We start from the raw sequence: 27,721 nt of genomic DNA, 5'->3' as shown, positions 1-27,721 counted from the left end.
GACTTGCCACATGGAAAGATCTATATAGTAATAACAGCTTCTTGTCGTTTCAGCAAGTAAGAGCAAAATATAATATTCCAAATACACATTTCTTTAGATATTTACAGATTCGCAGTTTTATGTCATCTAACACTAACGATTTCCCAGCTCTACCTACTGAATCACTACTTGATATAATTTTAAAAACTTGCCCACTCTCCAAGAACAATATAGGTTTGATTTACTCTTTGACTTCTTCACAGAATTTAACTTCTTTAACAAAATCAAAGCAACAATGGGAAAGTGAACTTGATTTGCAATTTTCAGAAGAAACATGGCAAGACATTATAAATAAGATTCATTCAACCTCAATTTGCTTACGACATACAATTATTCAATTCAAAGTAGTTCATTGCCTACACTGGACAAAAGCCAAATTAGCAAAATTTTCACCAAATATAGACTCCTTGTGTGATAGGTGTAGAGTGGATATTGCCAATCATGCACACATGTTTTGGTCATGTCCTAAGCTTGTTAATTATTGGCAATTAATATTTAATTTTTTTTTTTTTTTTTTTCAGGAGGTTTTACATGCATCTATTGATCCTTCCCCCATTCTTGCAATATTTGGTTTGACTACAGAACTCGGTTTGGATAATAATGCTAAAAGTATGATTGCTTTTTCGACTTTGCTAGCTAGACGTCTTATTCTGCTTAAGTGGAAGGACAGATCTCCACCTGCTTTCAGTCACTGGATTAGAGATCTTATGTACCATCTTGCATTAGAGAAGATTCGTTATTCCACTAAAGGCTTTTTTCACAGCCAGTGCTGACTTACATACAGCAAATGGATCCAAATGTAATTTTTTCTGTATTAATTTTTTTATTAATTTTTCCCCCCTCTGGCCCTATGAGGCCATAATAATATGGTACAGAAGAGTTTGTAAGTTAATGTGTAATGGTGCAGTGGGGATGGGGAGCTCTGTTGGAGCAAGATAATTGATCTAATTTTTCTTTGGAAATTGTTGTTATATTATACTATGTAAAAACTTTGAACAGGAAAAAAACACTGTGATTATTTTATTGAGTGATATTCAGTGGGTTCAATCAGTGACATTATTAGATTTTCTATCCGGTGTCTTCCGGTCATCTCCTCATCTGCTTCCCTTAGTGTGTTTTTACATGTATAAAAGGTGAAAATTGTATCACACCGTCCAGTTTTTCTCTGAGCTTTGAGAAAATCAAAATACTGCCTTAATGTCACTAGTTTAAAGACAGCGCGATATAAACAAACCCAGACTAGAGCTGAACGCGGCGTGACGGCAGCTTCACATCCTCTATATCTTCCTCCTCAATGGCAGGAAAGTCTTTCAATTCAGTGGAGAAGTCACTCCTCTTCATAACACAAGGATCACGTCAAACACATGTTGTGATTTTCTGTTTAAACCTTTCTAAACCAGCACAGAAAGGGCTTTTCTCCATCTCTTCCATTCTAATTTTCACTGCTTGCCCTCCACATTAATTTCGCATGTCACCAGAACCACGTGATTGCAAACAACCTACTGTGTGAAAACAACATGAATTGTGTTAATGGTGTGATCACAACAGACGGATGAGTTTAGAGTGTTGAAAATGTGACTACAGATCGGACAAAAGGATGTTAGCAACTGTAAAAACTGAACAAACTTGAAACAAACTTCTTCCAAACAGATTTCAGAATAAAAACAGCTAAGAGTCGGTGCGTTTGCTGACGTCTGACTGTCACCGACACTTGAAAAGAAGTTTCACTTCCTGTATTTCAGAGAAAGGAAGTGAAAGAAATTTCAGCTGTTCAACACGACAGTTCAGAAGAGAAGAAAGAAAAGTCTTCAAATATTGTTTGAGGTGAGTGTTTCATCTTTCTTTTGTTGTTTTCATCTGTTTTCAAAAACAGAGTCCATAAATACATACAATATGTAATTTTGCTACATTCTTCACTGACAAAACATCTACCATCAGCAGTCAGTTCTCTGCTCCACACACACAGGAACTCAGACCAACCACACACACAGCCACACACCTCCTCTCTTCATTCTCTCCCCTCACTGAGACAGAAGTATCCAAACTTCTCCTCTCCAATCATCCTACTACCTGCCCTCTAGATCCCATCCCCACACACCTTCTACAAGCCATCGCTCCCACACTTTTACCAGCACTTACACACATCATCAACACATCTCTCCTCACTGGCACTTTCCCCAACACATTCAAACAGGCTCGGGTAACCCCACTGCTTAAGAAACCCACATTAAACACGTCTCTTGTAGACAGCTACAGACCTGTTTCTCTCCTACCATTCATAGCAAAAACACTTGAACGAGTTGTTTTCAACCAGGTGTCATCTTTCCTCTCACACAGCAACCAATTGGATGTCAATCAATCTGGTTTCAAGAGTGGCCACTCGACTGAGACTGCACTGCTGTCGGTCACTGAATCCCTGCGGATTGCAAAGGCTGATTCCAAATCATCAGTCCTCATTCTGCTCGATCTATCAGCTGCCTTTGACACAGTGAATCATCAGATCCTCCTGTCCACCCTCTCATCACTGGGCATCACAGGTACTCCACTTCTCTGGTTTGAATCCTATCTCACAGGAAGGTCTTTCAGGGTTGCCTGGAGAGGGGAGGTATCCAAAGCTCATCAGCTGACCACAGGGGTTCCTCAGGGTTCAGTTCTTGGACCCCTCCTCTTCTCCATTCACACTACATCACTTGGTCCCATCATTCAGGCACATGGTTTCTCCTACCATTGCTATGCTGATGACACACAACTCTTCCTTTCATTCCATCCAGACGATCCCACAGTAGCTGCTCGAATCTCAAGCTGTCTGGTGGACATCTCGGCATGGATGAAAGAACATCATCTACAGCTCAACCTGGCTAAGACTGAGCTTCTCGTCTTCCCTGCCAATCCGACTCTAAATCACGATTTCAGCATCCAGCTAGGCACATCCTCAATTACCCCATCAAATTCGGCCAGAAATCTTGGAGTAATCCTTGATGATCAACTGACCTTCAAAGACCACATTGCAATGACAGCTCGGTCATGCAGATTTGCACTATACAACATCAGGAAAATCAGGCCCTTTCTAACAGAACATGCAACACAACTTCTGGTCCAGGCTCTGGTCATTTCTAGGCTTGATTACTGCAATGCACTTCTGGCTGGACTGCCATCATGCACAATCAAGCCTCTACAAATGATTCAGAACGCAGCAGCACGTCTCGTCTTCAACGAGCCCAAAAGAGCCCACGTCACGCCTCTCTTCATCTCTCTTCACTGGCTACCACTTGCTTCTCGCATCAAATTCAAGGCGTTGACGCTTGCTTACAGATCTACCACAGGCTCAGCACCCTCCTACTTCCACTCACTCTTACGAGTCTACACTCCTACCAGAAACCTGCGCTCATTAAAGGAGCGAAGGCTTGTGGTACCATCACAGAGAGGCACAAAATCACTTTCCAGAACATTCTCATTCACTGTCCCTTGCTGGTGGAATGATCTTCCTGCCTTCATCCGGAATGCAGAATCCCTGGCAATATTCAAAAGACAGCTGAAAACCCATCTCTTTCGTGAGCACTTAACCTCATCTTAAAAAAAAAACAAAAAACTTCTTATTCCTATCCTTTCACTTCCTCTAATCCCTCTCTATTGTAGCTTAGGATAATCTGAGCACTGCCTATAACTTGTATTATGAGCACTTCTTGTCTATTTGCCTCGTCATAACGACTCGCTTGTTGTATTCCTCACTTGTAAGTCGCTTTGGATAAAAGCGTCTGCCAAATGAATAAATGTAAATGTAATATTTTCACTTTTGAATGCAGATCTGTGAAATGTGAGATGGGAAAAGTAGGGCTGAATAATAATGATTTATAATTAACTGACACTGCTTTCACACATGTGCTGAAAACTACAGAGCCCCGCACATGACATGCAGGAAAAAAATAGTAGGCTAAATCGTGCACACGATTTATAAACCGAGGGAACAACTATGTGAAGCGTGCATCATGTGCGGGGCTCCATAGAAAACATCTGAAGCTTAGAGACGTTTATCTCAAGTAAACTAACCCTGAAACAGGAAAGGGTGTGTGTGTGTGTGTGTGAGAGTGTATGTGTGTGTGTGTGTGTTTTAAAAACAGTGACAGGAAGAGCAGCGCATTGACTCTCTCTGCTTTGAGGCTGTGTAATATGGAGTGAATTTTGTCTCAAAAATAATTCACACAAGAAACATGATTCACACATGCATGAAACCTAACTCACGTGCACAAAAAACAATTCATGTGCAAGAAAAAAATATATACATTCACAAAAAGCAATTCATGTGCACAATATAAAGTTATATATTCATAAAATACATTTCACACACACAAAACACAATTCATAGATATAAAGCTGTGCACAAAAATTTTGAATGTTTGAAACTTACGAGTTTCTCCTCACATTCGCATGTAATTCGCGTGTGTATTTCTGACACAATCCTGGCACCAGACTCCTCCCACCCAGGTCATTCGTGCTCTTTAGCCAATCAGATTGAAGCTTATCAATCGACCAATCATTATCACGTGAGGGCGTGCCTACCTGGGTGTTACATCATCAGCTGTCGCCCAGTTCAAATCATACAGAGAGGTACAGTTTGATTGGTTCATCTGTGTTTACTGAAGTAAATGAAGTTAGAGATCAGGGCTGTGTTCAGCCCCGACAAAACGTTGCAAAACGTTTTTTAAACGGAAACGGTGGTGCGTTGAACACCCTGTTCTGATGACGCAGGAGTTGCAACTATGGCAGCTGAGAAGGCCATTCTTTGTGTTCTTTTTGAAGAATTTTCGGAGCCTGCAGTCGGTATAAATATGTGTTTAATACAACAAAATACACTTGATGTTACAGTCACTGCCCTTGTCATCCAGAATAAAACAGAACATCCCAAATCGAGTGAAGGCATTTGTGGAAACTTCTAATTATTGTGATCTTGCCTTGTATTTTAGGATGAAAAGACAAACATTTCAGGTGAAGGATAATCCACTTCTTACCTCCGAGACTGTGCTGATCTATTATTTTTATTGTTTGTATTAGGCTTATCATTATTGCTGATCACTGTTGTTGTGCTTTGATATTGTAATATTTACCAATATATAATCAGAGGAGTATAGAAAAGTTTATGAAAGTGTCACTTCACAATACAACAGCAAAATACACATTGTGCGAGCTGTCTCTTTAATACTGCGTGATTTGTATGCATCTTGCCGCTGATTGGGCTGACATTTCTGACACACCCACCAAACAAGAGAAAACGTATCTCAAACCTGTTGCACACCGTTGCACACCATTTCCAGGAAACATGTCGTTCAACCCGGAAAACGTAGCAAAACGTTGCGCACCGGTGTGAGCTTGAACGTGCCCCAGCTGAACCTATAGTTTATTAACTTGTTTAGTCCGAGTGTGAACATAAACATTTATTTTAGGTGTTGATGGATTGTTATGTTTACGTAATAAAGAATTATTCATGTGCATATCATACAATGTTAGGATTTTACATTAATAAACTCCACAGAAAGCATAGCAATGGTTTGACTGAAGAGAGATGCTGTATATAAATAGACAATTGGGTCATTCTACAGAAACATCCACTTTTCTGTCCCTAGACTTTACAGAAATATTACACTTGAAAAACACTTTAGGATTACAATTCTTTTTATATTTTAATATGAAACAATATGATATTTGAACAATTAAACCTTCTTGAGCATCAATGTGGCAATATTTGTTTTTTAATTAATTATAAAAATTCCAAGCGCCACAGAAGTGCTCGTCCCCACAGTCATGTACAGAGAGAAAGTGCTTTATTTTGAGGTCAGAAACAGGTTTTTCTACCATTTCAAATACAATAATGTATACATAACTATCAAATATATCATGTAAATGACATAAAAAAAAAATGCCAAATAAATATTATAAAATATATAATGAATGTAGTGGTCCCCTGGTGTTGTGTCACTGGTGTTACCTTTAACAAAAATCTCTTATTTTGAAATAAATAATCACACTGATGACATCACTTGACTTCCTTCTTCCTATTTCCTGAAGATCCATGAAGAAAGGCCAATGGAAAGTCCACTCTCTCTTTTCAGTTATCAGAAATTTTAATTACAAAATCATAATTTCATATGAAGCTTTTAGTTGAAGTCACTGGTGTGACCTACTTTATTGCTAGGGAATTATAAAAAAAACTAGAATACAAATTGATTAACTACTTAATTTAGTGAATATATCATGATTGACAACATGTGGATTGATACCTTGCAGCAGCCATTTTGTAAAATGCATTTTTCATTAAAAATGTCACTGGTGTTACTGTCACTGGTGTTACCCATTTATAGATAAACTTTATTTAAAGCTATTCATTTAGTTCTTTTGCATAAAATAGCACTGAGATTACATGATTATAACTTTTCTTTCTTATTGTTAATCCTCCTTTGGTTAGAAATGGCTAAATTAAGGATATATGGCTAAATTCAGTGCAGCGCCTTTACAGACAGCATATTTTACAGACAGTTTTAAAATGTTTTTTTTTTTATGATCTTTTACTGACTGCTTTCACTAAGTGTCAATGATAGTCTTTTATTGTACACCAAATGTAAAAATTTAGTCCAATCTACTTAATTATAGTTGAAAAATTAAGGATCATTGGTCCTATGTATACGTCACTGGTGATTCATTGTGTCACTGGTGTTACTGTTTTTTGTCTGTCACATTAAATAAAATGTGTCATATGTGACATAATAATTTTACATCCAATGAATTCTGCTACACTCAAGAATTAAGATTCAAAGGATTGCATCATTACTTTTTTATAACTGTTTTTCAAATATTTTCATTGTTATAGCAAATACATGGTTGTGCAATTGAATTATCATCATTCAATCACACTTTTAACTAACCTGATTAAAATAAAAAACACATAATCTCCTTATTTTTTGCATTATCATTATTATTCTGTAACTCTGACTGCATGTTCTGAAAAAATTGAAAAATAATATTTCATAAAAACATTTGAAAATGCCAGAGAAGTAAGGTAACACCAGTGACAAAAAAAGGGGACATGCAGTCTTTAAATAAATGTACAAAAAAAATAAAAAATCGTTAAGCTGTCATTTATGTGTATTCATAAAGTCTAAGTGTAATATAATAATGTTGTCTAAGTTTAAATGTTAAAAAAAGAAATACATTTTAAGACATTTTGTCATACCAAAAGTGGACGTTTCTGTAGAATGACCCAATTATGAAAATAATGTTTATTTATTTATTGAAGATAGGGAAGAGCAATCACAGCTCGAGGTGTGTGATAAATATCATCTGCTATAATATAGTAATTGTTGTTTTAATAGCATGTGATCTGATCGAGTTTATCCCTCACACACACATACCCAGAGTGCTGTGCACGTATATAGTCTTGTAGATTACTAGGATTTACCGCTCTGACAACGGCAGTGATGTCTCGTGCTTATACTTCAATGAGTGTCAGACATCACTGTCGTTGTCAGAGCGCGATCAGACCTCACTAAACGAGTGCTGAACGCAGTTGGACATAGTGGTGTATTAGAGTTAAAAAATGATATAAATACTGTTCGGTTTCTCGCACAAACCGATCGTTTCGTGTCTTAGGACATTAATGTGCCGTCATGAGCCGCAGGGTTTAATTTGGATTTGTCTATGTGTGTTTTTTTGACTCTCATAGATGAAGTTCCCATTTATATGGCTGACAGACCGCACTGGTTGGAGATAAAAATCATCATTTGTGTTCTACTGAAGAAACAAAGTCACTTACATCCTGGCAGCTCTGGGGGTAAGCAGATAAACATCACATTTTCATTTTTGGGTGAACTATCCCTTTAAAATGTCTGTGTAAATGCATCTAAATGCCACTTCAGATGCAACTTCTGTTTCCTCTATTGCAAAGATGAATTTTGTTGAAACTTTTTTAATTTGATTGGCAACAGTCCTATTGTGTCTTATTATTTTAACTGAATTTGATTTATGAAATTGACATAAAAGATTTTGCATGTATAATTTGGTTTAAAAGATGATTTATAAAGGAAAAATGCCCATAAAAGGTACAAAATCAATTGAAACATTGGAAAAAAGTAATTTGTTACTGCTGTGAACTGACCATCAAGCAGAATATGAAGAGTATTAAAAACTCCTGAGTCAGCTGTCCACGGCAGACCCAAACCTGCCAAGGTACCAGCACAGTTACACGCTCAGAAAATATCATTTAATTGTCTTTACGGATTAAAATCTCAGATTGATCTTATGTTTTTGTCAATGTTGCAAACCCCTAGTCACAGCAGTGTGCACAGCAAGCATTATTTCCTCTCCATTTTGGACAAAATGGGACATATCTGATTACCACAGCATTTGCTTATATCTGATAATAGTTAATAAACTACAGGTTCAGCTGATCTCTAACTTCGTTTACTTCAGTAAACACTAAAAACATCTTTTTCTTTTTGTCCTGCAGCTGTGGACGGTGAAGGACGATGGCATCTGTGAAAGATCTGCTTGAGAAATCACTGAATGAACTGGTACAAGCTGAACTGAAGGAGTTTCAGTGGCATTTAGTGAACGATCATGAGTGTATATCAAAGTCTGAAATGGTGAATGCAGATAGGTTAGACACAGTGGATAAGATGGTGGCACGTTTTGGAGCAGAAGAAGCTGTGAAGATCACCGTGAAGATCCTGAGGAAGATGAACCAGAATAATCTGGCTGAGCAGCTAGAGAACAAACACAAGCAAGGTAAAATTAAAATGAACTTGTTAAATGTGCTGTTTAAAATATAAATAAAATGTGAAACTTATTTATTTATAAAAAATCAGTTCATATGAAAAAGGTCCAGTTGTATTATTTTTCTATAACTGATGTCTCACAGAGTGAATGTTTAGAGAATAAGTGAATAACTGCTTTTTTAGCTGAATCTTTCATCTCTCTGTTTTGCTGATGTGTTTGTGTGGTTTAATGTCACAGTATTTTCATCCTGATCTCTTTCTCTCTCACACAGCTCAGGCTGAGGGCAGTAGTGATGATCCTGTTCTTTAGTGTTCACTTTATCACAACAGCAAAGGAAACTATGCCTAAATGTGCATGTTTTCTACACTACTGTTTTCAAGCAGCTATATATTTAAATGACTGCACCAAAGAGATGGACATAGTTTCACTGATAATTTGTTTATTTTACACAAATCAATAAATCGTATTAATTTTTCGGGTGTTAATGGAATACTTTCATGTAGTGCACAATTTTAAGATTTGGGTCTATTGCTTCGATGTCTTCTTTTACGCTAATGCAGGGGTCTCAAACTCAAATCAGCTGGGGGCCGTTGATGTTATTGACACCTCATAGGAGGGCCATTTTAACATCCGAGTACAAGAAACATTTCTGAAAATGTAATTTCCTTTGCATTATTTCTCATTTACTTCAAATTTCATTTCTAAAATATTTTTCCCATATTAACAAAAAATGTAAACAGCAGTGTCTCTATCAACGTTACAAAGTATTAGTTTATAACAGTTAGTGCAAATATTTTCCCTTACTTTATTTTAGCTTAAATAACATTAAAATCTTGCACTGAACAACATTGTACTGAACAAATACAATCCCTGAATACATTTGTACACTATTCTATTTCTTGCCAGACACCTGGCAGCGCTTCTGCTCACACAGCTGAGCCACATTTGTCCAAGATGCCGTTTGAGCATCGGTAACGGCTGCATTCACATGGGGTGTCAGCGTTTCACAGAGGGCGCGTCTGAAGCTTGTGTTGACACGACCGTTATAGTGACAACAGCCAATCACATTACTTCCTGGTGTTCTGCGAACACAATTGGCTAGCGACTGCTTCAGGGTATTTGCATAGGGAGATCTGATTGGATGACGCTTGCGTTGGCGCTTGAAAAGTTGAGAAATCTTCAACTTCTGACGTTTGCAATGTGAGTGAAGCGACGTGACGGAACCCACAATTCAGTTCGGCAAACGCATTACGTCACTCATTCAAAGTAAATGAGAAGCGTCAACGGTGACGCCCCATGTGAATGCAGCGTAATGTTTATTGGTAGCACGTTTCGGAAATCGACGCTCGCGACTTGAGTGAGTGCTTTTACTGTAATGTAGGCAAGCGTAAATGGCCCGCGGGCCGGCAGTTTGAGAGCACTGCTCTAATGGAAAGAAAATTTCCATTTGGATCAGGGGTGGGGAACATTAATCCTGGAGGGTCATTGTCCTGCAGAGTTTAGCTCCAACCCTAATTAAACACACCTGAAGCTAATCAAGGTCTTCAGGATTACTAAAGTTACTAGCAGGTGAGTGTTTTTTTCAGGGTTGGAGCTAAACTCTGCAGGACAATGGCCCTCCAGGATCAACGTTCCCCACCCCTGATTTAGATGGTGTTTGTTTTAAGCCCTGTTTACTACCCCCGTCTGTTTGCGTCTGTAGATTTCTTCTAAACCAAAACAAGCTAATCCTCATATTTAAACACATCAAGAGTCTTTTCCCTTGAAACGTTATAAGTGCATAATATGTATTATAACAACTGCCTGCAGAGGGCGCCAAAAGCCTGCTGATTGTTGTTGTTACACAGCACGATCATATCCTTGTTTTTGGCCAACCAGCATAATTAAAAATATAATATTAGTTAAATAATAATAATAATATTTGCCCACTTCTTTATGACAGAAATGCTACAGCCACTGTAATTTCTTGAACAAGAATATGTGAACATCAAAACATGCACACTAGGAGCAAGGGTTTAAAATTTTATTAAAATATTCTCCTGTGTAAGCGTAGATTTAAGAATGATAGCATTATGCAATGTTGTATTATGATTTTAAATGGTTTTAATAAATCGTGCATCTTTAGAAAACTGTCTAATAATGCGGTTAATGGTTTTGCGTCCATGAAATGCTCCTCTTCCTGTATTAACAGCCCTAGATATCTTTACCATGGTCAAAAACGCAATGCACAGCACATTAAAATAACTGAAATTATAGCCATATAATATGACATAAATTAAATTAGTGTCAAATAAGGCAGATGCGTTGCTGGCGGTCAAATTATTAATGCGGCGCTAAACGTATAAATAATCTCACCTTTAAATAGCCAAAACTTTCATATGTTTGTGAACATAGGCTACCTGAAAGAGATGCACAGGATTAATCTAGGGCTTTTTTCTTTTTTGCTTCTCATCACCAGACAGCTGTTGTCTTTTCCCGGGAATAGTTGTCAGAAGTCTTCAGCCAGCAGCAAACACGAGGTGGGGCGGGGCAAGTGTGCGTGAGTGCGGGAATGAATGGCGTGTCGCGGAGGGAGGGCATATGAGCTCGACAAAACCTACCTGATATATTATATTTTTTTATTCAGTAAATATATTTGTTTGACAGAGAAGCTGTGCGCATACAGGAATATATTTTAATTTATTAAAAAACACCTCAGAAAAAAAAGGGATCTGACATGGATCTGACTTCTTTGTTCAGCACATCCCACAGATGCTCCATTGGATTGAGATCTGGGGAATTTGGAGGCCAAGTCAACACCTCAAAATCGTTGTTGTGCTCCTCAAACCATTCCTGAACCATTTTTGCTTTGTGGCAGGAGCATTATCCTGCTGAAAGAGGCCACAGCCACCAGGGAATACCGTTTCCGTGAAAGGGTGAACAGTGGTCGGCAACAGGCGGCAAAATTGGCCCGCCAGCAATAATATCTGGCCTGCGTCCGAAGCCAGATTATTTTGATAGCGACTGGTTCTGAATTAGATCTGTGTGGAGAGAGTTCATGGTTGCTTAGTAATGACATAATTACACTGTTGACCCATCTCTTACACGTTACCCCTACCCATACAACCAAAGCTTTCCCTAACCTTACCCGTATCCACCTCCATAGCAGCAAATGTGTTTTGCAATTCAATATGAAAGTACAGTGCCCAATAAGGGCACTGTACTTATTTTTTGATGTAAGTACATAGTAGTTAAGACCACCTAATATAATGTGGGGCCCACATTTATTATTTACAATATGGAAAGAGGAAATAAAACATAGTTCATAAAGAGCATGACCCAAACATGCCATTAATGGGCTTAAGTCTTTTATTTTTTGAGTTATTCTTATCCATTCCACATCTCCCACATGTGTGTTTTAGCAAGGCGGTCTGTGTTGCAAGTTGGGGAATGAAGATACTTGCCAGGTTACGTGTCACTACTCTGCTTTATTAATTTATCCAGTGTAAAACCCGGACACTGCTACACAAATGTGGCTTTTTGTTAATGACTGTCCTACTACAGGATTTAACACAGAGTAACTCAATACCAGTTACAAAAGGCACAATTTTTTTCATCAATTAATTTGATTTATCCTTTGAATATATTCTGGCCTGCCATCTAGTGACAATTTTATTTTGGCCCGATGCCAAACTTACTTGCCGACCCCTGGTGTACATAGTCTGCAACAATGCTTAGGTAGGTGGTATGTGTCAAAGTAACATCCACATGGAGGGCAGGACCCAAGGTTTCCTAGCAGAACATTGCCCAAAGCAGTGGTTCCCAAACGTTTTAGAATACCCCCTGAAGTATTTAAAGGATTACTCCACTTTTAAATAAACTTTTGCTGATAACTTACTCACCCCTATGTCATCCAAGATGTCAATTTCTTTCTTTCTTCAGTCGAAAAGAAATTAAGGTTTTTGATGTAAACATTCTAGGATTTTTCTCCATATCATTAATTTCAATGGGCACCAAACGGTTGAAGGTTGAATGGCAGCTTCAGTGCAGCTTCAAAGGGCTTTAAACGACACCAGACGATGAATAAGGGTCTTATCTAGCGAAACGATTGGTCATTTTTAAAAAAAATTAAGAAGTTTAAGTTTTATAAGCACAAATGCTGGCTTTGCTCTTTTCTCCGATGCGCGTTTGTGATGCCACGTAATACGCAATTACGTTGAAAAGGTCACGGTTGACGTAGGCGGAAGTATCGAGTCAGTGTTTACATTACAAATGTGCAGAAGGAGGATCATATAAACATATTCAAATGTCTTTATGTCAGTTTATTGTTTAACCCTTTGAGCGGTACGTTCCCACATATGGGATGTTTATTTCTGTGCCCCTGGGCGTACGGTTCCACATATGGGATTTAGAATGTTCAACGACGTCACATAACTGCTAGATTCAAACGGTGCTTTCGCGCTCTGGCTGCAAGACGGACGCGCGCTCTCAGTGTTTTCAGCCACATAATGTTTCTTTTAAGTAGTGATGGCGAGATGAAGCCTCATGAAGTTTTGAAGCTTTTCAGCCAAGTGGTTCACAAAAGGGTTCATTTCTCGAGGCTTCATTTGCTCAAAATACCACCTGGTGGTCAAAGAGTGTAAAACAAGTAGATACATTACAGATGACCTGATGTGATCTGTGATACTGTACACTTTATTTTGGCTTAGAAATAACGGTGAAGAAAAAATCAATTTCCACAAAGACTTATATATTCATTTGAATGTAATGTGTATTTTCTGGTTGTATATAATGATTGTATAACATAACTGTGTAATAAACGTATTGGTTTTTAAATGAATGGGGCTATCAAATGTGTGTAAACAAATTCTTTGGTCATAACAGGCAGGAGGGGCGACATTCTGAGGGGATCCCATGGGTTTATATATCTGTCAAAATGTCGCGCCAAGATTCGAACAATATCCAGTCGAACCACTCGAACCAGTCAGGCAGAAGCGAGGCTTCGAACGTCATCAATGACGTCACTGATCTAAAACGACACAAGCTTCGATACGCGCTTCACTAAAAGCTTCCGGGATTTCTCGACACACGCTCAGAAGCCTCGGCACGGACCGTAACATCACTACTTTTAAGGTTTCAGACATTTAAATATGCATAAGCACCATTAAACAATACATTTGGAGTTTATAAAATACACACTGATGTCAGACGTCAGTGGAAGCATCAATAAACAGTGAATTCAAATATAATTTGCTGACATTTATTCATATCAGACACACATAATGGGTCTAAGTAACTATAAAGTTTACTCTCTTATTCTTCCAGCTCACCAGCCACTTACTTGCATATATTTCAGGAGAAACTGATATATTCACCTGCTGTAAATCAGACTGACAGAACTCTGTGAACTGCAGTGCAAACTAAGATGGCGGCGCCCATCTCGCATTATAGATCAAGATAAAGATCATTTATAAAGGTTTTTAAACGACAAAACACACTCACTTACACATATTTGAGAATCGGAATATCATATAGTTGAAGACATGTAAGCAAGTTTGTGAATATTTTAAATAAAAAAGGAAAAACAAAATAATAGTGATCCATCTCTCATACAGTGTTATTGTGGCTACGTTCAGCGCTCGTGAAACGCACGCGTCGCCATGGAAACAATAAGGGCAAACCTGGGGCAAACGTTCTAAAATAGAGTGCCTCAGGGATGACGCATTTTTGTAGGCTAAACCCGGAAGCGAGTTAGCATTTTAGTACTTCCGGTTCCAACGCCGTAAAGTCTATGGGTTTTTTTAATGGGTTTTTGCTAAATCGCCTGAAATAAGGTCTGTGGTTAACAAAGCCTCTAAATACTTTCACGTTTTGATCTATGACATAAAACACACCAGTTATAACCCACTTGTGATTTTTTAAACTATTACTGTGTTTTAAAATCGGCAGTTTCTAACAAATTGCTAAAAGGGACTACTTCCTTTGGCGGGGACTTTAGACGTCATCATTAAAAACGGGACATTTGGACAGCATTTCTCATGAAAAAGTGGATAAGGATTCATACACAGTGCAGATCATAATCAGCGAGTATATTTTTAAATAAAGTTGTTTTTTAAATAAAGTTTGAGGAAGCTTGATGGTGATGACGTTGATCCGCGACCATGGTGTGCTGTAGTCCGTTTATAGCCTACTGTTAGCCTTTTATATCTGACAACTTTATTTAGGCTTCAAAATCTATAAATGTTGTGTTCACTTGTAAAGATTATCTTGATAGACAAAACGTGTAAGTGTCATAACCCTTTGTTAAACACAGAGCTTATTTTCTGCGATTTTTCCAAAAGTCTATGGGAAAAATGCATAGGCTTTCAACCGAGGGAACCCGTGCGCTGCTAACTTCCGGGTTGGCCTACAAAAACGCGTCATCCCTGGGGCACTCTATAAGGGTCGCCTTAAAAAAAAACATTGTTTTTTAGTCCCTCTCAGTCATCGATGGTCTGCGGCCATGAGAAGAATCATCACACACAGTCATGTCCCAATTTTTCAATCTTTATTGATAAGTTTACACAATGTATACTTTCCAAAGAAACAAAAGTGACACCCAAAGATAAAACCATTAACGCAATTATTTCATAGTCTGAAATAACAAATATGGAAAATACCCTTGCACAAAGAAAAACAAGGTGGCTATAAATAAGAAGAAAATAAACATATAAGGAGTTGTTTTTTAGTTATGGAAAAATACAAAAGAGGCTATGTGACATTTCTTCACTCATGCATATTCTCTATGGTGACTGAACATAAAAGAAGTGAATGGTGACTTGTATTACACTCAGGAAGAGAATAAAAGGGCTGTAAGAGGCCTCTAAATCTAACAGTTCATTTTAGTCATATTGTTCACAGGCATGTTCTTTTGTGTATCTGTAAAAAAATATATATATTTTTTATTTCTCTCCTTTTCTCTCTCCTCACAGGACCACAGAATATCACAGAGACCACAGCAAAACACACAGAAAAGCCAGGTACAGTCTTAACAGTCATATTCTCTTAAGGCTAGATCACACTGCATCAACTGATAGACCAACACAAATAGACATGAACGCCAGGTTTTGAGAGTGTTATCCCTGTTAGTGTGGTTTTCACCAACTAAACATGTTAATTTACAGTTTGTCAGGTTGTGGATTGTTTAAGCAGGAATGTGATCTGATGATTAAGCAGTGTCAGTGTTCAGTGTGAACTAGCCTTTTTAAAGTGTTTCAGAAGTGATTTAAACATGTCAGATGTATTTTGAATTTGGACACTAGCCCATGTCACTGGCAATGACCATGGAAGATCTGAGCCCTTTGAGCTGTAATAATTTCAACAGTAATTTAGTTACTATATGTTGAATGAATTCTGATCAGATCATGCTGATGTGAAAGCTTTTTTTAATTAAATGTATTGTATTTACTTACACAAATCTTTTATAACAGTGGATTTGAATCTGAAGAATCTGAAAAAATTCTTGGGAACTCACAAATCCAACATTAAGGAGAAAGCAGAGCGTGTGTTTGAGGGCAAGAAAGAAAATGAAGCACATCTTAAGGATGTTTACACAGAACTCTTCATCACAGAGGGAGATATGAAAGATGTCAATCAGGAACATGAGATTATGAAGATTGATGATGTTTTCAAGAATAAAAAAAAACAGGACAAACCAATCGAATGCAATGATATATTTACATTACTAAGAGGAAAAAATGAGAAAAAGATTGTTCTGACCAAGGGAGTTGCTGGCATCGGAAAAACTGTCTCTGTGCACAAGTTCATCCTGGACTGGGCAGAAGGAAAAGCCAACGATTTTATTGACTGTGTATTCCTGCTTCCATTCCGAGAGATTAACTTGATGACAAATGAAGATTTCAGTCTCCACGAGCTTCTGCTGGAATTTTATCCTGAACTGAAGGACCTGGAGAAATCAAAATTATATAAGAAATACAAGATAGCATTTATATTTGATGGACTTGATGAGAGTCGCCTGCCTTTGAATTTTAACAGTAGATCATTGAATTCCACTGAGAAAAGATCATCTGTAGACGTGCTGTTCACAAGTCTGGTCAAAGGGAAGCTGCTTCCATCAGCTCTCATCTGGGTGACCTCACGACCAGCAGCAGCCAATCAGATCCCTCCTCAGTATGTGGGTTTGTTCACAGAGGTGCGAGGATTCACTGACCAACAGAAGGAGGAGTACTTCAGAAAGAGAATCACAGATGGGACTCAGGCCTCCAGAATCATCTCACACATTAAGACGTCTCGTAGTCTCTACATCATGTGTCACATTCCTGTGTTCTGCTGGATCACTGCCACAGTACTTCAGAATATTCTCATCAAGAACAATGCAGAGAACATCAGCACAACACTCACTGAAATGTACATTCACTTCCTGCTGATACAGATGAACATGAAGAGTCAGAAGTACGATGAGCAAGAAGAAAGAGAATATACAAAGCTCTTAGATTCGAACAGAGAAATTATTAAGAAATTAGCTAAGCTAGCGTTTGATCAGTTGAAGAAGGATAACATTGTGTTCTATGAGAAAGATCTGAAAGAATGTGGCATTGATCTAAAAAAAGTAGACTTTGAGTTCACAGGAATGATCGCTGAGATCTTTAAGAAGGAATACGGACTTCATGAAAAAAAGGTCTTCTGCTTTGTGCATCTGAGTGTTCAAGAGTTCCTCGCTGCAGTGCATGTGTTCCTCTGTTACCTGAACAAGAACATGCAGGAGCTTCAGTTTTTCTTTGAGATGCCAAAAGAAAACATCACATTGCAGGAGCTACTAGAGAAGGCTGTTGATAACGCCATGAAGAGTGAGAAAGGACATATGGACCTGTTTCTGCGGTTTCTGATGGGAATTTCACTGGGATCCAGTCAAACCATGCTTGAAGGCCTGATCACACACACTGAAGACACCACAGAGAGCATCGCACAAACAACTAAATACATTAAACAAGTACAAAACAAGAAGATCTCAGATGAAGCTTCAGTCAACCTGTTTTACTGCTTACTTGAGCTCAAGGATCATTCATTATATGAGGAAATCCAGAGATACATCAGTTCAGATGAACATCCAGGGAAAAAACTCTCATCTTCAATGTGCACAGTGCTGACCTACATACTGCTGATGTCAGAGAAGGTGCTGGATGAGTTCAACCCAAAGAGGTTTACGTCATCACAGGCAGACAACAAGAAACTCGTTCCAGCTGTGAAATGCTGCAGAAAAGCCCTGTGAGTAATTTTACTGATCACTGTTTAATTAAAGGTTTTATTCTATCACTAAACAACTAAATGTAAAAATACTGAATAATATCTGTCTGTCCTGATTTTGAAGGGTACAATGTGTTATTGGAAAACACTAAACATCAGTAAATCTGGGTAAACATTTTGTTTTGGCAGATTTGACGGCTGTGGACTTGATGAAACTTTCTGTGAAACTGTATCTTCAGTTCTACAATCATCAGACTCCCATCTGAGTGAGTTGTACCTGAGCAGCAATCACCTGAAGGATTCAGGAGTGAAGTTGCTTTCTGATGGACTGAAGAGTTCAAACTGTAAACTGAACATTCTGAGGTTTGACATTCACATTCACTCATTTTCTATATTCAAAAATGTGGACAAATAGCTGTTCCATAACTATGACTAGCACATATTTCTCCTGTCTATATTGTTGTATGAATGAATCAGTGGTATTTTCTCCAAGCACACAAGGTGGAAAACCTGATTTTGATTTTCAGAAAAAGAATCCTGTCTCTGAAATTCAGTTCTCTTTATTGTTATATTTCACTCTTGAGGAATATTCATGTAAATATAGTCTTAACACAAAGAGGGTAAATCTGATGTGTAGCTATAATGATTGTGAAACTCAGAAACGAGGGAGAGCGGTATCCAAACGCAGAGTGAGATTTAATAAAAATAAGAGCCAAAATAAAACAAAAACACCAGGAAACACAACAAGCAACACTGAACACCAGGAGCAGAACTGAGATCACCAACAAAAACACCCATACAAGGACATGACCTGACCAAGAATACAGAAAACACTGGGTTTTAAATACACAAAGGCTAACAGGCTGACAAAACAAACCTGGAAACTAAAAACTACAAAAGGACTACAAATGAAACAGGAAACAGGAACAAAACCAAAATAACAAAAACACATGGTACACAAAACTGGGAATGCATAACAGTAGCATTGTATTAGATCCATGCTTTAGGTCTTAAAGGTGCCCTAGAATTGAAAATTGAATTTACCTCAGCGTAGTTAAATAATTAGAGTTCTGTACATGGAAATGACATACAGTGAGTCTCAAACACCATTGTTTCCTCTTCCTTATGTAAAAAGACCTCTGAAGAACAGGGAATCTCAACATAACACTGACTGTGATGCAACAGTCGGGATCATTAATATGTACGCCCCCAACTTTTGCATATGCCAGCCCATTTTCAAGGCATTAGACAAGCCAGTATTAACATCAAGCATGCTGAATCAGTGCCTATTTAATTATGGCCCAAAATAGGCAGTTAAAAAAGTGAATTAAAAAAAATCTATGGAGTATTTTGAACTGAAACTTCACAGACACATTCAGGGGACACCTTAGACTTATATTACATGTTGTGAAAAAGGGTTCTAGGGCACCTTTAATATAATAAACCTGCTGCCATCTGTGTTATTAATGTAAATCAAACAACAAAAGATGAGAGGGAATCACTCACTGCTCTGGAATGAATGAACTTTTTCAGCTTTAATAAGAATCAATTTATTTATAATTAATACACTGAATTAAAACACTTAATACGCTTTGGGCCACCATTGGCTTCAATAGTATTTTTTTTCCTACTATGTTGTATTTCCTACTATGTATTTTTTCCTACTATGGAAGTCAATGGTGGCCCAAAGCAGCCTGGTTAAAAACTTTCTTCAAAATATCTTCCTTTGTGTTCAGCAGTACAAAGAATTTTATACAGGTTTGGAACAACCTGAGGGTGAGTAAATGATGACAAAATTTTCATTTTTGGGTGAACTACCCCATTAATTTCTGTAAAATTTCTTAAATAGATGTAAAATGAAAAAAGTAAAGCACAATTTCATTGTTAATTTCATGTTTCTTTCTTATATTGTATTTGTTCTACTGTTTGTCATTTGCATTTTTGAACTATATTGTGATTATTAATATAATAATAATTATTATTAATCAAAGGATTGGAGGAAAAGATGAATCGTGAATTGATTTATAATCGAATCGTTACCCTCTGAAACGTAATCAAATCGTGAGGCAAGTGAAGACTGACACTAAATTTTTTTTAATGCATTTTTCCAATTACAATTATTTCCAATGAAATAATACCCACATTTTCTGTTTTCATTAAGTGATTCTTATGAACATGTCATAATATCATGTCATAATAACAATTTAAAGCATGTTCCCTTTCCTTGTGCATTTGATTATTACAGTAGCTTTATTTTCATTTCATCAGTCAAATTCTCTGCACACCGTGTTTCTCCAATGATCATATTACTTCCAGTTATTGCCTTATTTTAGTAGGACAGTTTCAGTGTGTTGATAACTTGAGAACCGCTTTGACCGGATCGTTGAGATTTAATTGATCTGAACTGTATCAATTGCATCCATGTACAATTTGCTGCAGTGTTGAGCACAAATGCACAGATGAGTTACAAACTTAACCCTCAACCCTTACATTTTAATGGCTAATGTCTCATTACACTGAATTTAGCACAAACATGCAGTTCAGAATATAAACCCTTCCTTATAATCACACTGATATCACTGTCTGTGTTGTTCTCTACACAGGCTATGTGGGTGTAATCTCACTGGTCAGTCCTGTGAAAGTTTGTCTTCAGCTCTACAGTCATCAAACTCTGTCCTGAAAGAGCTGGACCTGAGTAACAATGATCTGCAGGATTCTGGAGTGAAGCTTCTTTCTGATGGACTAAAGAGAAACTGTAAGCTGGAGATACTGAGGTATTTAAGAACATATAAGAGATCACTTACAGTCAGTCGGTCATAGTGTTTGAAGATGATCTGACTGTTGATGTGTGTATTCTGCTCTCTTTCAGCCTTACTCACTGTAATCTCACTGTTCAGTCTTGTGAGAGTTTTTCATCAGTTCTACAATCCTCAAACTGTGTCCTGAGAGAGCTGGACCTGAGTAACAATGACCTGCAGGATTCTGGAGTGAAGCTTCTTTCTGATGGACTGAAGAGAAACTGTAAGCTGGAGATTTTGAGGTAAATGGTTTTCCTTAACACTCTGGAGTTGGGAAATGCGCCAGGCGCGTTTTGCAGGATTTTTTTTTCACATTGCAGCAAAACAGACTTAAAATACTTTTTGTCATAGATACATAAGTAATATATCAATTGAAAACTCTGGAAACCTGTTTGATATTTCATGTTTGTATGATGGTGACAGGCTGAAAGCTGCTGTTGTTTTCTGTTTTTACAACACATTTGATGTTAATAATAGCATATTACTGGTGTCATTTATTGCTATTACTTTTTGGCTCAGAAATATTTTCTTATTTTATATTATTTCTGAGTTTAAAGGATGTGTTTAAGATAAGTTTGTACAACATTTGCCTTCATATTTCAGGCATATTTCTGCAAAGATATTTAACAAGTTGTTTTACATTCAGGCCTACACCATATTGATCACTTCATGTGTGCACTTGGAATGGAACATTTTTTTAAACCAGAATGTTAATAAAGAGAATGTTAATTAAATCATATTGTAGTTAAGTTGACTGGTTAAACAGTAAAAAAAAAAACTAAATCGGCAATCATCTTGTAAAAAAAAAAAATCGAGATTTTTTTTTTTTTTTTTGCCATATTGCCCAGCCCTAGATCTAATATTCAACAACCTGAGCTTTATCATTTGTTCATCTGTATTATATCTGTTTTTTATCTGTTTTTTAAAACTTGAAACTTGAAACCTAATTAGCACAGGTGGAGAGCATTCAGTTAATCAACTCAATCAATGTCAAGGGGTATAAATTTAGCAGACATGAATGAACTCTGTGACATTATTCTGAAGTGTTCTCTTGTCCAAATCACTAAACTGTCAAAACAACTCGCCGCACAATCTCTGCTCCATATCTTCATCCAAACAGAGCAAAGAACGCTGAATAATGTCCAGTACGTCCATAAAAATGTATTTTAAAAAGTAGTTAAAAACAGTGGCCCGTAACATGAGTGTGGTATAACCTTATTTATAATGAAAATAGCATTTACAGTCAAACCAAAAATTATTCAGACATTTGTGATATATTTTTACTAGTGGGTGCAGGACACTTCATTTCTGTAAGTGAAGATAGCAAAATAAAGTGTGACATATTATACCCAAAAATTCTTCATACAGTGGACTACCAGTGAAATTGATAAAGATTTGGGACCAAAAATTAATTTGGGACACTTTGACCTGACCATGTTTTGCTTAAGTGTTATCTGACATAATTAAAGCAGAACTAAGTAACTTTTTTACCTTCATAAATAGTTTTATAAGTCCTTACGATGGTTAATTGACTTGTAGTGGTGTGTTTGAGGTGAGCACTAACCCCCTCTGGCACGTCTATGCCAGAAAACAGCACTTGCAAGTTGAGCTGCGTCGACCCGACACAATCTCGCCTCATGTTCACGTTCACGCGAGAGTGACAAAATGCTTTACGGTAATTCAATATACACATAGCGACCTCACTTTATAAGACAATTTAGAAAATTACCCACCTCCATCGAGATTTCTTGTACTGTATTTGCAAAACTACTGCGCTGGTGAGCGTTGTAGTCGTTGTAGTCCAGAGCTGCGCTTGGAGTATTTACGGCAGTGTAATTCACTGAAGGAAACTGTAGGGGGAGCTTCGCAAATCTTACTGAGTTCCGCTTTAAGATTATATTTTCCTGACACACTTTAACTCTGAGATCTTGTCACATTTTATTACCATTTTTTAAACTATGGTCAATAAACTGAATTAATGAATGAAATGTTTAGGTGTCTGAATAAATTTTGGTTTGACTATAAACTGGAGTGAAGAGTTCTGCTCGTGTCATGTAAACACCATACTGCAATTAAGACCTTACTCTGATTGTTAGAAATAATCCCATTTTTGGCGCACATGTAAATGTAGTCAATGTTCAGTTTAGCCAGTCTGTCTGCTTCCTGACTTGGGCTCCTGTATTATTAAGGATCAGCTCTAAGACTATGTGCCATATCACTAGAGGGGGGACAGATACCATCTCTTTTCAACAGGTCAGGGGCCTTATTTACAAAAGTTTGCGTAGATTTCATCCTAAAAGTGTACGTACGCGCAAAAGCTAGATTCTGCGTATGCACAAAAAAAATCAGATTTATAAAACCATGCTTATGCCAGAACCTGCGCACAAATCCTTTTATAAATCCCAGTCAGCGGGAGATTGTGCATACATGCTTCTCCACCCTGTCTCCTCCCTGAAATCACCATATATGGAGCTTACGACACCTAATTTTACTATGCATAACCTCATCTGCATATCATTTCCATACATATTCCTATCCACGTGACACCATGGTTAACACCGTCAAAGGTACAAGACATTGGAAAATATTAGTAATGGACTATAAATGCCATTTGTGCCACACATTATATTGATAAAGATCATCCAATATCCTCTTTATGTTTTAGAATAAATATATCAAAATATCCATAAAAACAAAATTATATAAAATACTTCAGATAAAGGTTTTAGAATAGAGTTGATTCATTCATTTCCACTGGCCAAATAGTATTTTAATAGTTTTAAACAATTCAAATCAAATTTATGCAGTTTTGCTGATAAGGTGAACATATATTTTAGGAAGTTTATTGGCTATTTTTAGTGTAAACAGTATTTAGTATTTTTAGTGGCCTACTTATTTATTGCAGTGTAATCGTCTGTCTCGGCGCGTCACTGACAAAGTATTTTAAAAAGAAAACATGCAAATCTTACCATTTTCCTCATATTATATCCTTCAAATGGTAATTGTTTGAAGATCCTTCACACGACATCAACACCTCCTGCAGCTGTGGTTGTACTGTAAGATATTATTGGACCTATTCAAACTGGACAACGGACCGTTCGACCACCGAATCCAGCAGTGTCTTCCATAATATCTAAGTTAAGTGTGCATCACTGATCGTCGTTCTCACTAAAATATTTTGTATAACATCTGCAGTGTAGTTTAAAGAGGAATTATTGTGCTCCCAGCACTCCTCGCTGTCATTAAAACAGCGCGTCACAGGAAAAGTGATCGAAAGTAGCACATCTACTATCTGAATTCATATCACGTTTGTTTAACTTCTGTGTAATGTAATTTCAGTGCTTATCGGCAATAGTGAACTGTAATATTAATGTAAATGTGTATAACAAAATGAAAACATGTTTCCATGCGAGTTTAAATCATTCTTTTATTTATTTAAACTGTTATTGTGAACATGCACTGTATTTATGATTATGACTCATAATGAGGATTTAACCCTCAGGGGTCTGAGGCTGATTTGGGGCCTGGAGAAGTTTTGACATGCCCTGACATTTGTGCTTTTTTCAGTTGTTCATAAACATATTAATGGAAAAAGTGTCATTACACTGTATTCAGCACAAACTAGGCTACAATAACATGTGAGGAACATGTATGTACATGTTTGTATTTTTGAAGGAATAACATTTATGCGTGGTTATTGAAAAAACAAAAAACTTAAGTCACTGAAATAAAGCCAAAAAATATATATTAAATCTGTGTTCACAAGACTTCTGGGTATTGGAGGTTGTAGACTAGAGTTTTTGCTTCAAAATGATGTAAAAATTATCATGCCTACTCCTTCATATAAAACAATAGAGAGATTTAAATTTTCTAAAACATCTTTGGTCAAGAAACACAGTATGCGTGGAGGCGTGAATCCTCATGTATAATGGGTGATTCTCACCTGAGAAGACAAAAGAATCGCATAAAAGATCTCTAATGACCTGCATAAATAATGAGGCCTTTCAGTCAGGTAGGCTGTGAAAAAACCCTCTGTTGATCATGTCTCAAGCTCATCATAATGTAAATCAAACATACAGAAAAAACAGCAATACTGTGAAATATTATTACAATTTAAAATAATGGTATTCTATTATTAAAATATAATGCATTTCTATGATGCAAAGTGTCTGAACAGTTATGTTACCTCTATGGCATTTCATATAGGCTTTTAGCTTAAAAGCATGCACATTTGGAGAAATATTGATGGATTCTCATGTTTATGTCAATTTTCTATACAGAGGAGTATTTATTCATTATTTATTGTCGTCACTGTGAACGCTGGATACTGTGTTTACAATTCATACTTGCAGCCGGAGGGCGCTCTGTACACTTTTAGTCCACAAATGCCAATGCTAAAGAAGAATAGGCAATCCAGGAAATAACTGAACTAACAGAGGCCAGAGCTCGCTAACTATGGCTATTCAAAACACTTTTCAAGACAATAAATACATGATTGAGACGATGTATGCATGTATTGACTGAATTTGCCTCTGAATAGCGCTCCCTCTGTGGGCGTGGCCACATTAGCGGATAATGAGCTGAATCACGGATTTCTGACATGGCTCATGTCATCTGACATTACATAAACACAGAAGGTTTGTTTTCGATTTGACTTACACGATTTAAAACCTGACATTTCAACGTTTCTTTAGAAACAAGTCTAATTTTTTTGTGATTAGTATTCACTAAGTTACAGTTCATTTTCTGAGAACTATCAGATTGGACTTCCTTCAGAGGGAGACGAGAGATCACGCATCATGTTAGTTTTCTTTATTTTACAAAAAGCACAACATTTTGTTTTTACTCTGAGTGTACACAAATAAAAGAAGATATTCCACAGATTAAAATGGTGTATAGCTCTTAATTGTATGTGCAACATTGACGGAGTATTTTGAGTCTCTTTCACACTGGTTAGAAAAAAAACGCGGTGATCACGCCGGCGTGACCGCCGACCCGAGGGAGTTAAAGTTGTTTTCCTTCATCTGCCGTCAGTCCCTCAGCTCACCATCGGTGTCGCCAAACTGCTGTCTCCAATATGTTCGTACGCATGGGTCAGAGTTTGCGTGGAAGTTCGCAAATTTTCCCGTCAAGTTTGTTTTTATAAATCTCAACTTATGCGTGGGAACTGGCGTACGCACGTTTCTAGCCCCGTTTTGTGCGTACGCACGCTTTATAAATGAGACCCCAGGTCTGCCCCAAAAACTTTTCCAACTGTCTATGAACCCTATATTATTCTGCGGACACCACTGAGACAGCCAGCCACTGAGTGATGACAGTGTCTCATCACTTCGTAAAACAGGGAGACGGCCAGAGAAAATTAGTGTCTGACAAGTTCACACATCTCTTTAATGTTAATTTTAGTGATCTCCGACTGGTTAGTTCACCCAAAATTAAATTTCTGTCATTAACTACTCACTCTTATGTAGTCCCAAACCCGCAAGACCTTCGTTTATCTTCAGAACACAAATTAATATATTTTTTTCATGAAATCCGAAATTACCACACACCAGAACACGGACTCTGTATTGGCTGGCTCCTGCGTCACACGCATGCGTCGTGGTGCTCACGTGTTCTTTGTTCTTTGACGTTTTGAACTATGAACAAATGAATGGAATTTGTTGGTTGCTCTTCTGATCACAGCTTGTTTTATAGATAATTTTGATCATGTGATAAAGAAGAAGGGATGTACGCCCTATTTATACATCTGTTCATATACTCTATATGATTCATTTAATGATTTTCTTTCCACATTTTATGAGAATGATGGTTTTTGCTGTGTGTAACATTAGGGATATTAAAAAAGATCAAGCCAGAGCACAACAAATCGAGCACATATTTCTGTTAGTTCTTTGTAAAAGTCAGATGTATCCAACTATATGTCCAAATAAAGATTTTGCCAGATTTTGCAGGTAACTTCAAGATTTTGATTCTTAACATTTGCTTGCATCAGTTCATGTTTTCTGTATGTTTAAGAAAATATGTTTACACAATTATGTCTGCACACTGAGGACAAATATATAATTTGCAAGTTATGCAAATGCATTTTCCATTAAAGCTTGTAGGAATCAACCCAATTAATTAATTCAAAAGTGTAACCAAATTACACTGAGTAAGAATAGGATTTACTGTAAATGATTCAGAATCAATATTTAACAGTTTATCAATTATTCGTCCACCAAGAAATTGAGGTTAAAGTATTTTACCAATTCTGGACAAAATATTATCCCATGGTCACTGAAATAATATTTTATTATGATTATTAATTATGATTATGAGCAAGGTAGCACAATCTTAAGGCAGCAATTTGGTAAGCACAGCACAAGACACTGTATGTATGGAAAGTCAAACAAGACTTTATTGAACTAAATCTACTAAAACACAAACTAATCTAAGGAAAAAAAACATACTCGCGCACACACACACACACACACATTCATTCAGTTCCAGGGAAATAGTGAGATTATTGTCTGGAGGTGGATTCCCCAATTGTTTACCTTTTAACACGTTTCTCTGACCTTAACCTGAGAGTATTAATACACTCGCAAATCAACCATAGTCTCATTTGCTTAATATAGTTGCACCAGCTCAGCAAAATAAGGAGACCTGTGTTACTTGTTTTGGCTGCTCCTCGTGTTCCCTTCGTAACGGATTTGAAGGAAGCGGCGTTGCTCGGTCAAGAGTTCTGAAGGACGACGTCCGTGGGGAAATAGTTGGCTTTGCAGAAAATGGAGTCTTCGTCGAATAGTTGTAGGGTTCACGCGTTGCTGCGTGGGTTGTCTCTCTGCATCTCAAGGAGTTGCTGGAAACAAAGGACTTTTGGTGAGTCCTCATTTGTGATGTTCAACAAAGGTTCTTGC

General features: G+C 37.3%; 2 protein-coding genes across 2 annotated transcripts in view; both read left to right on the top strand.

The window, feature by feature from the left end:
• The first annotated feature begins 1,556 nt into the window (after window positions 1–1,556).
• Window positions 1,557–3,613, top strand: LOC137005383 (uncharacterized). The gene is made up of 4 exons (XM_067366245.1): window positions 1,557–1,572; window positions 1,713–1,863; window positions 2,377–2,576; window positions 2,811–3,613. The coding sequence occupies exons 1-4, from the start codon at window positions 1,557–1,559 to the stop codon at window positions 3,611–3,613; spliced, it is 1,170 nt and encodes a 389-aa protein (XP_067222346.1).
• A 14-nt stretch (window positions 3,614–3,627) lies between these two features.
• Window positions 3,628–27,721, top strand: part of LOC137006099 (NACHT, LRR and PYD domains-containing protein 3-like) — a 57,645-nt gene continuing 33,551 nt past the window's right edge. Inside the window, exons 1-8 of the mRNA XM_067366533.1 lie at window positions 3,628–3,811; window positions 7,751–7,858; window positions 8,534–8,811; window positions 15,753–15,800; window positions 16,251–18,045; window positions 18,214–18,387; window positions 20,628–20,798; window positions 20,894–21,064. Coding sequence (XP_067222634.1) covers window positions 8,553–8,811; window positions 15,753–15,800; window positions 16,251–18,045; window positions 18,214–18,387; window positions 20,628–20,798; window positions 20,894–21,064 — 2,618 coding nt within the window. The 5' untranslated portion in view covers window positions 3,628–3,811; window positions 7,751–7,858; window positions 8,534–8,552. The remainder of the gene's footprint in view (window positions 3,812–7,750; window positions 7,859–8,533; window positions 8,812–15,752; window positions 15,801–16,250; window positions 18,046–18,213; window positions 18,388–20,627; window positions 20,799–20,893; window positions 21,065–27,721) is intronic.

Source organism: Chanodichthys erythropterus, chromosome 3 (genome assembly GCF_024489055.1).
Source record: "Chanodichthys erythropterus isolate Z2021 chromosome 3, ASM2448905v1, whole genome shotgun sequence".
NCBI classification, from domain to species: domain Eukaryota; kingdom Metazoa; phylum Chordata; class Actinopteri; order Cypriniformes; family Xenocyprididae; genus Chanodichthys; species Chanodichthys erythropterus.
This window is presented reverse-complemented; position numbering and strand designations above follow the sequence as displayed.

Excerpts from the sequence above, each read along its gene's own strand:
- LOC137005383 (XM_067366245.1), top strand. Across the intron at positions 1,864-2,376 it reads GTCTTCAAATATTGTTTGAG|CAACCAATTGGATGTCAATC; the intron begins GTGAGTGTTTCA and ends CCTCTCACACAG. Across the intron at positions 2,577-2,810 it reads CTCATCACTGGGCATCACAG|ACGATCCCACAGTAGCTGCT; the intron begins GTACTCCACTTC and ends CATTCCATCCAG.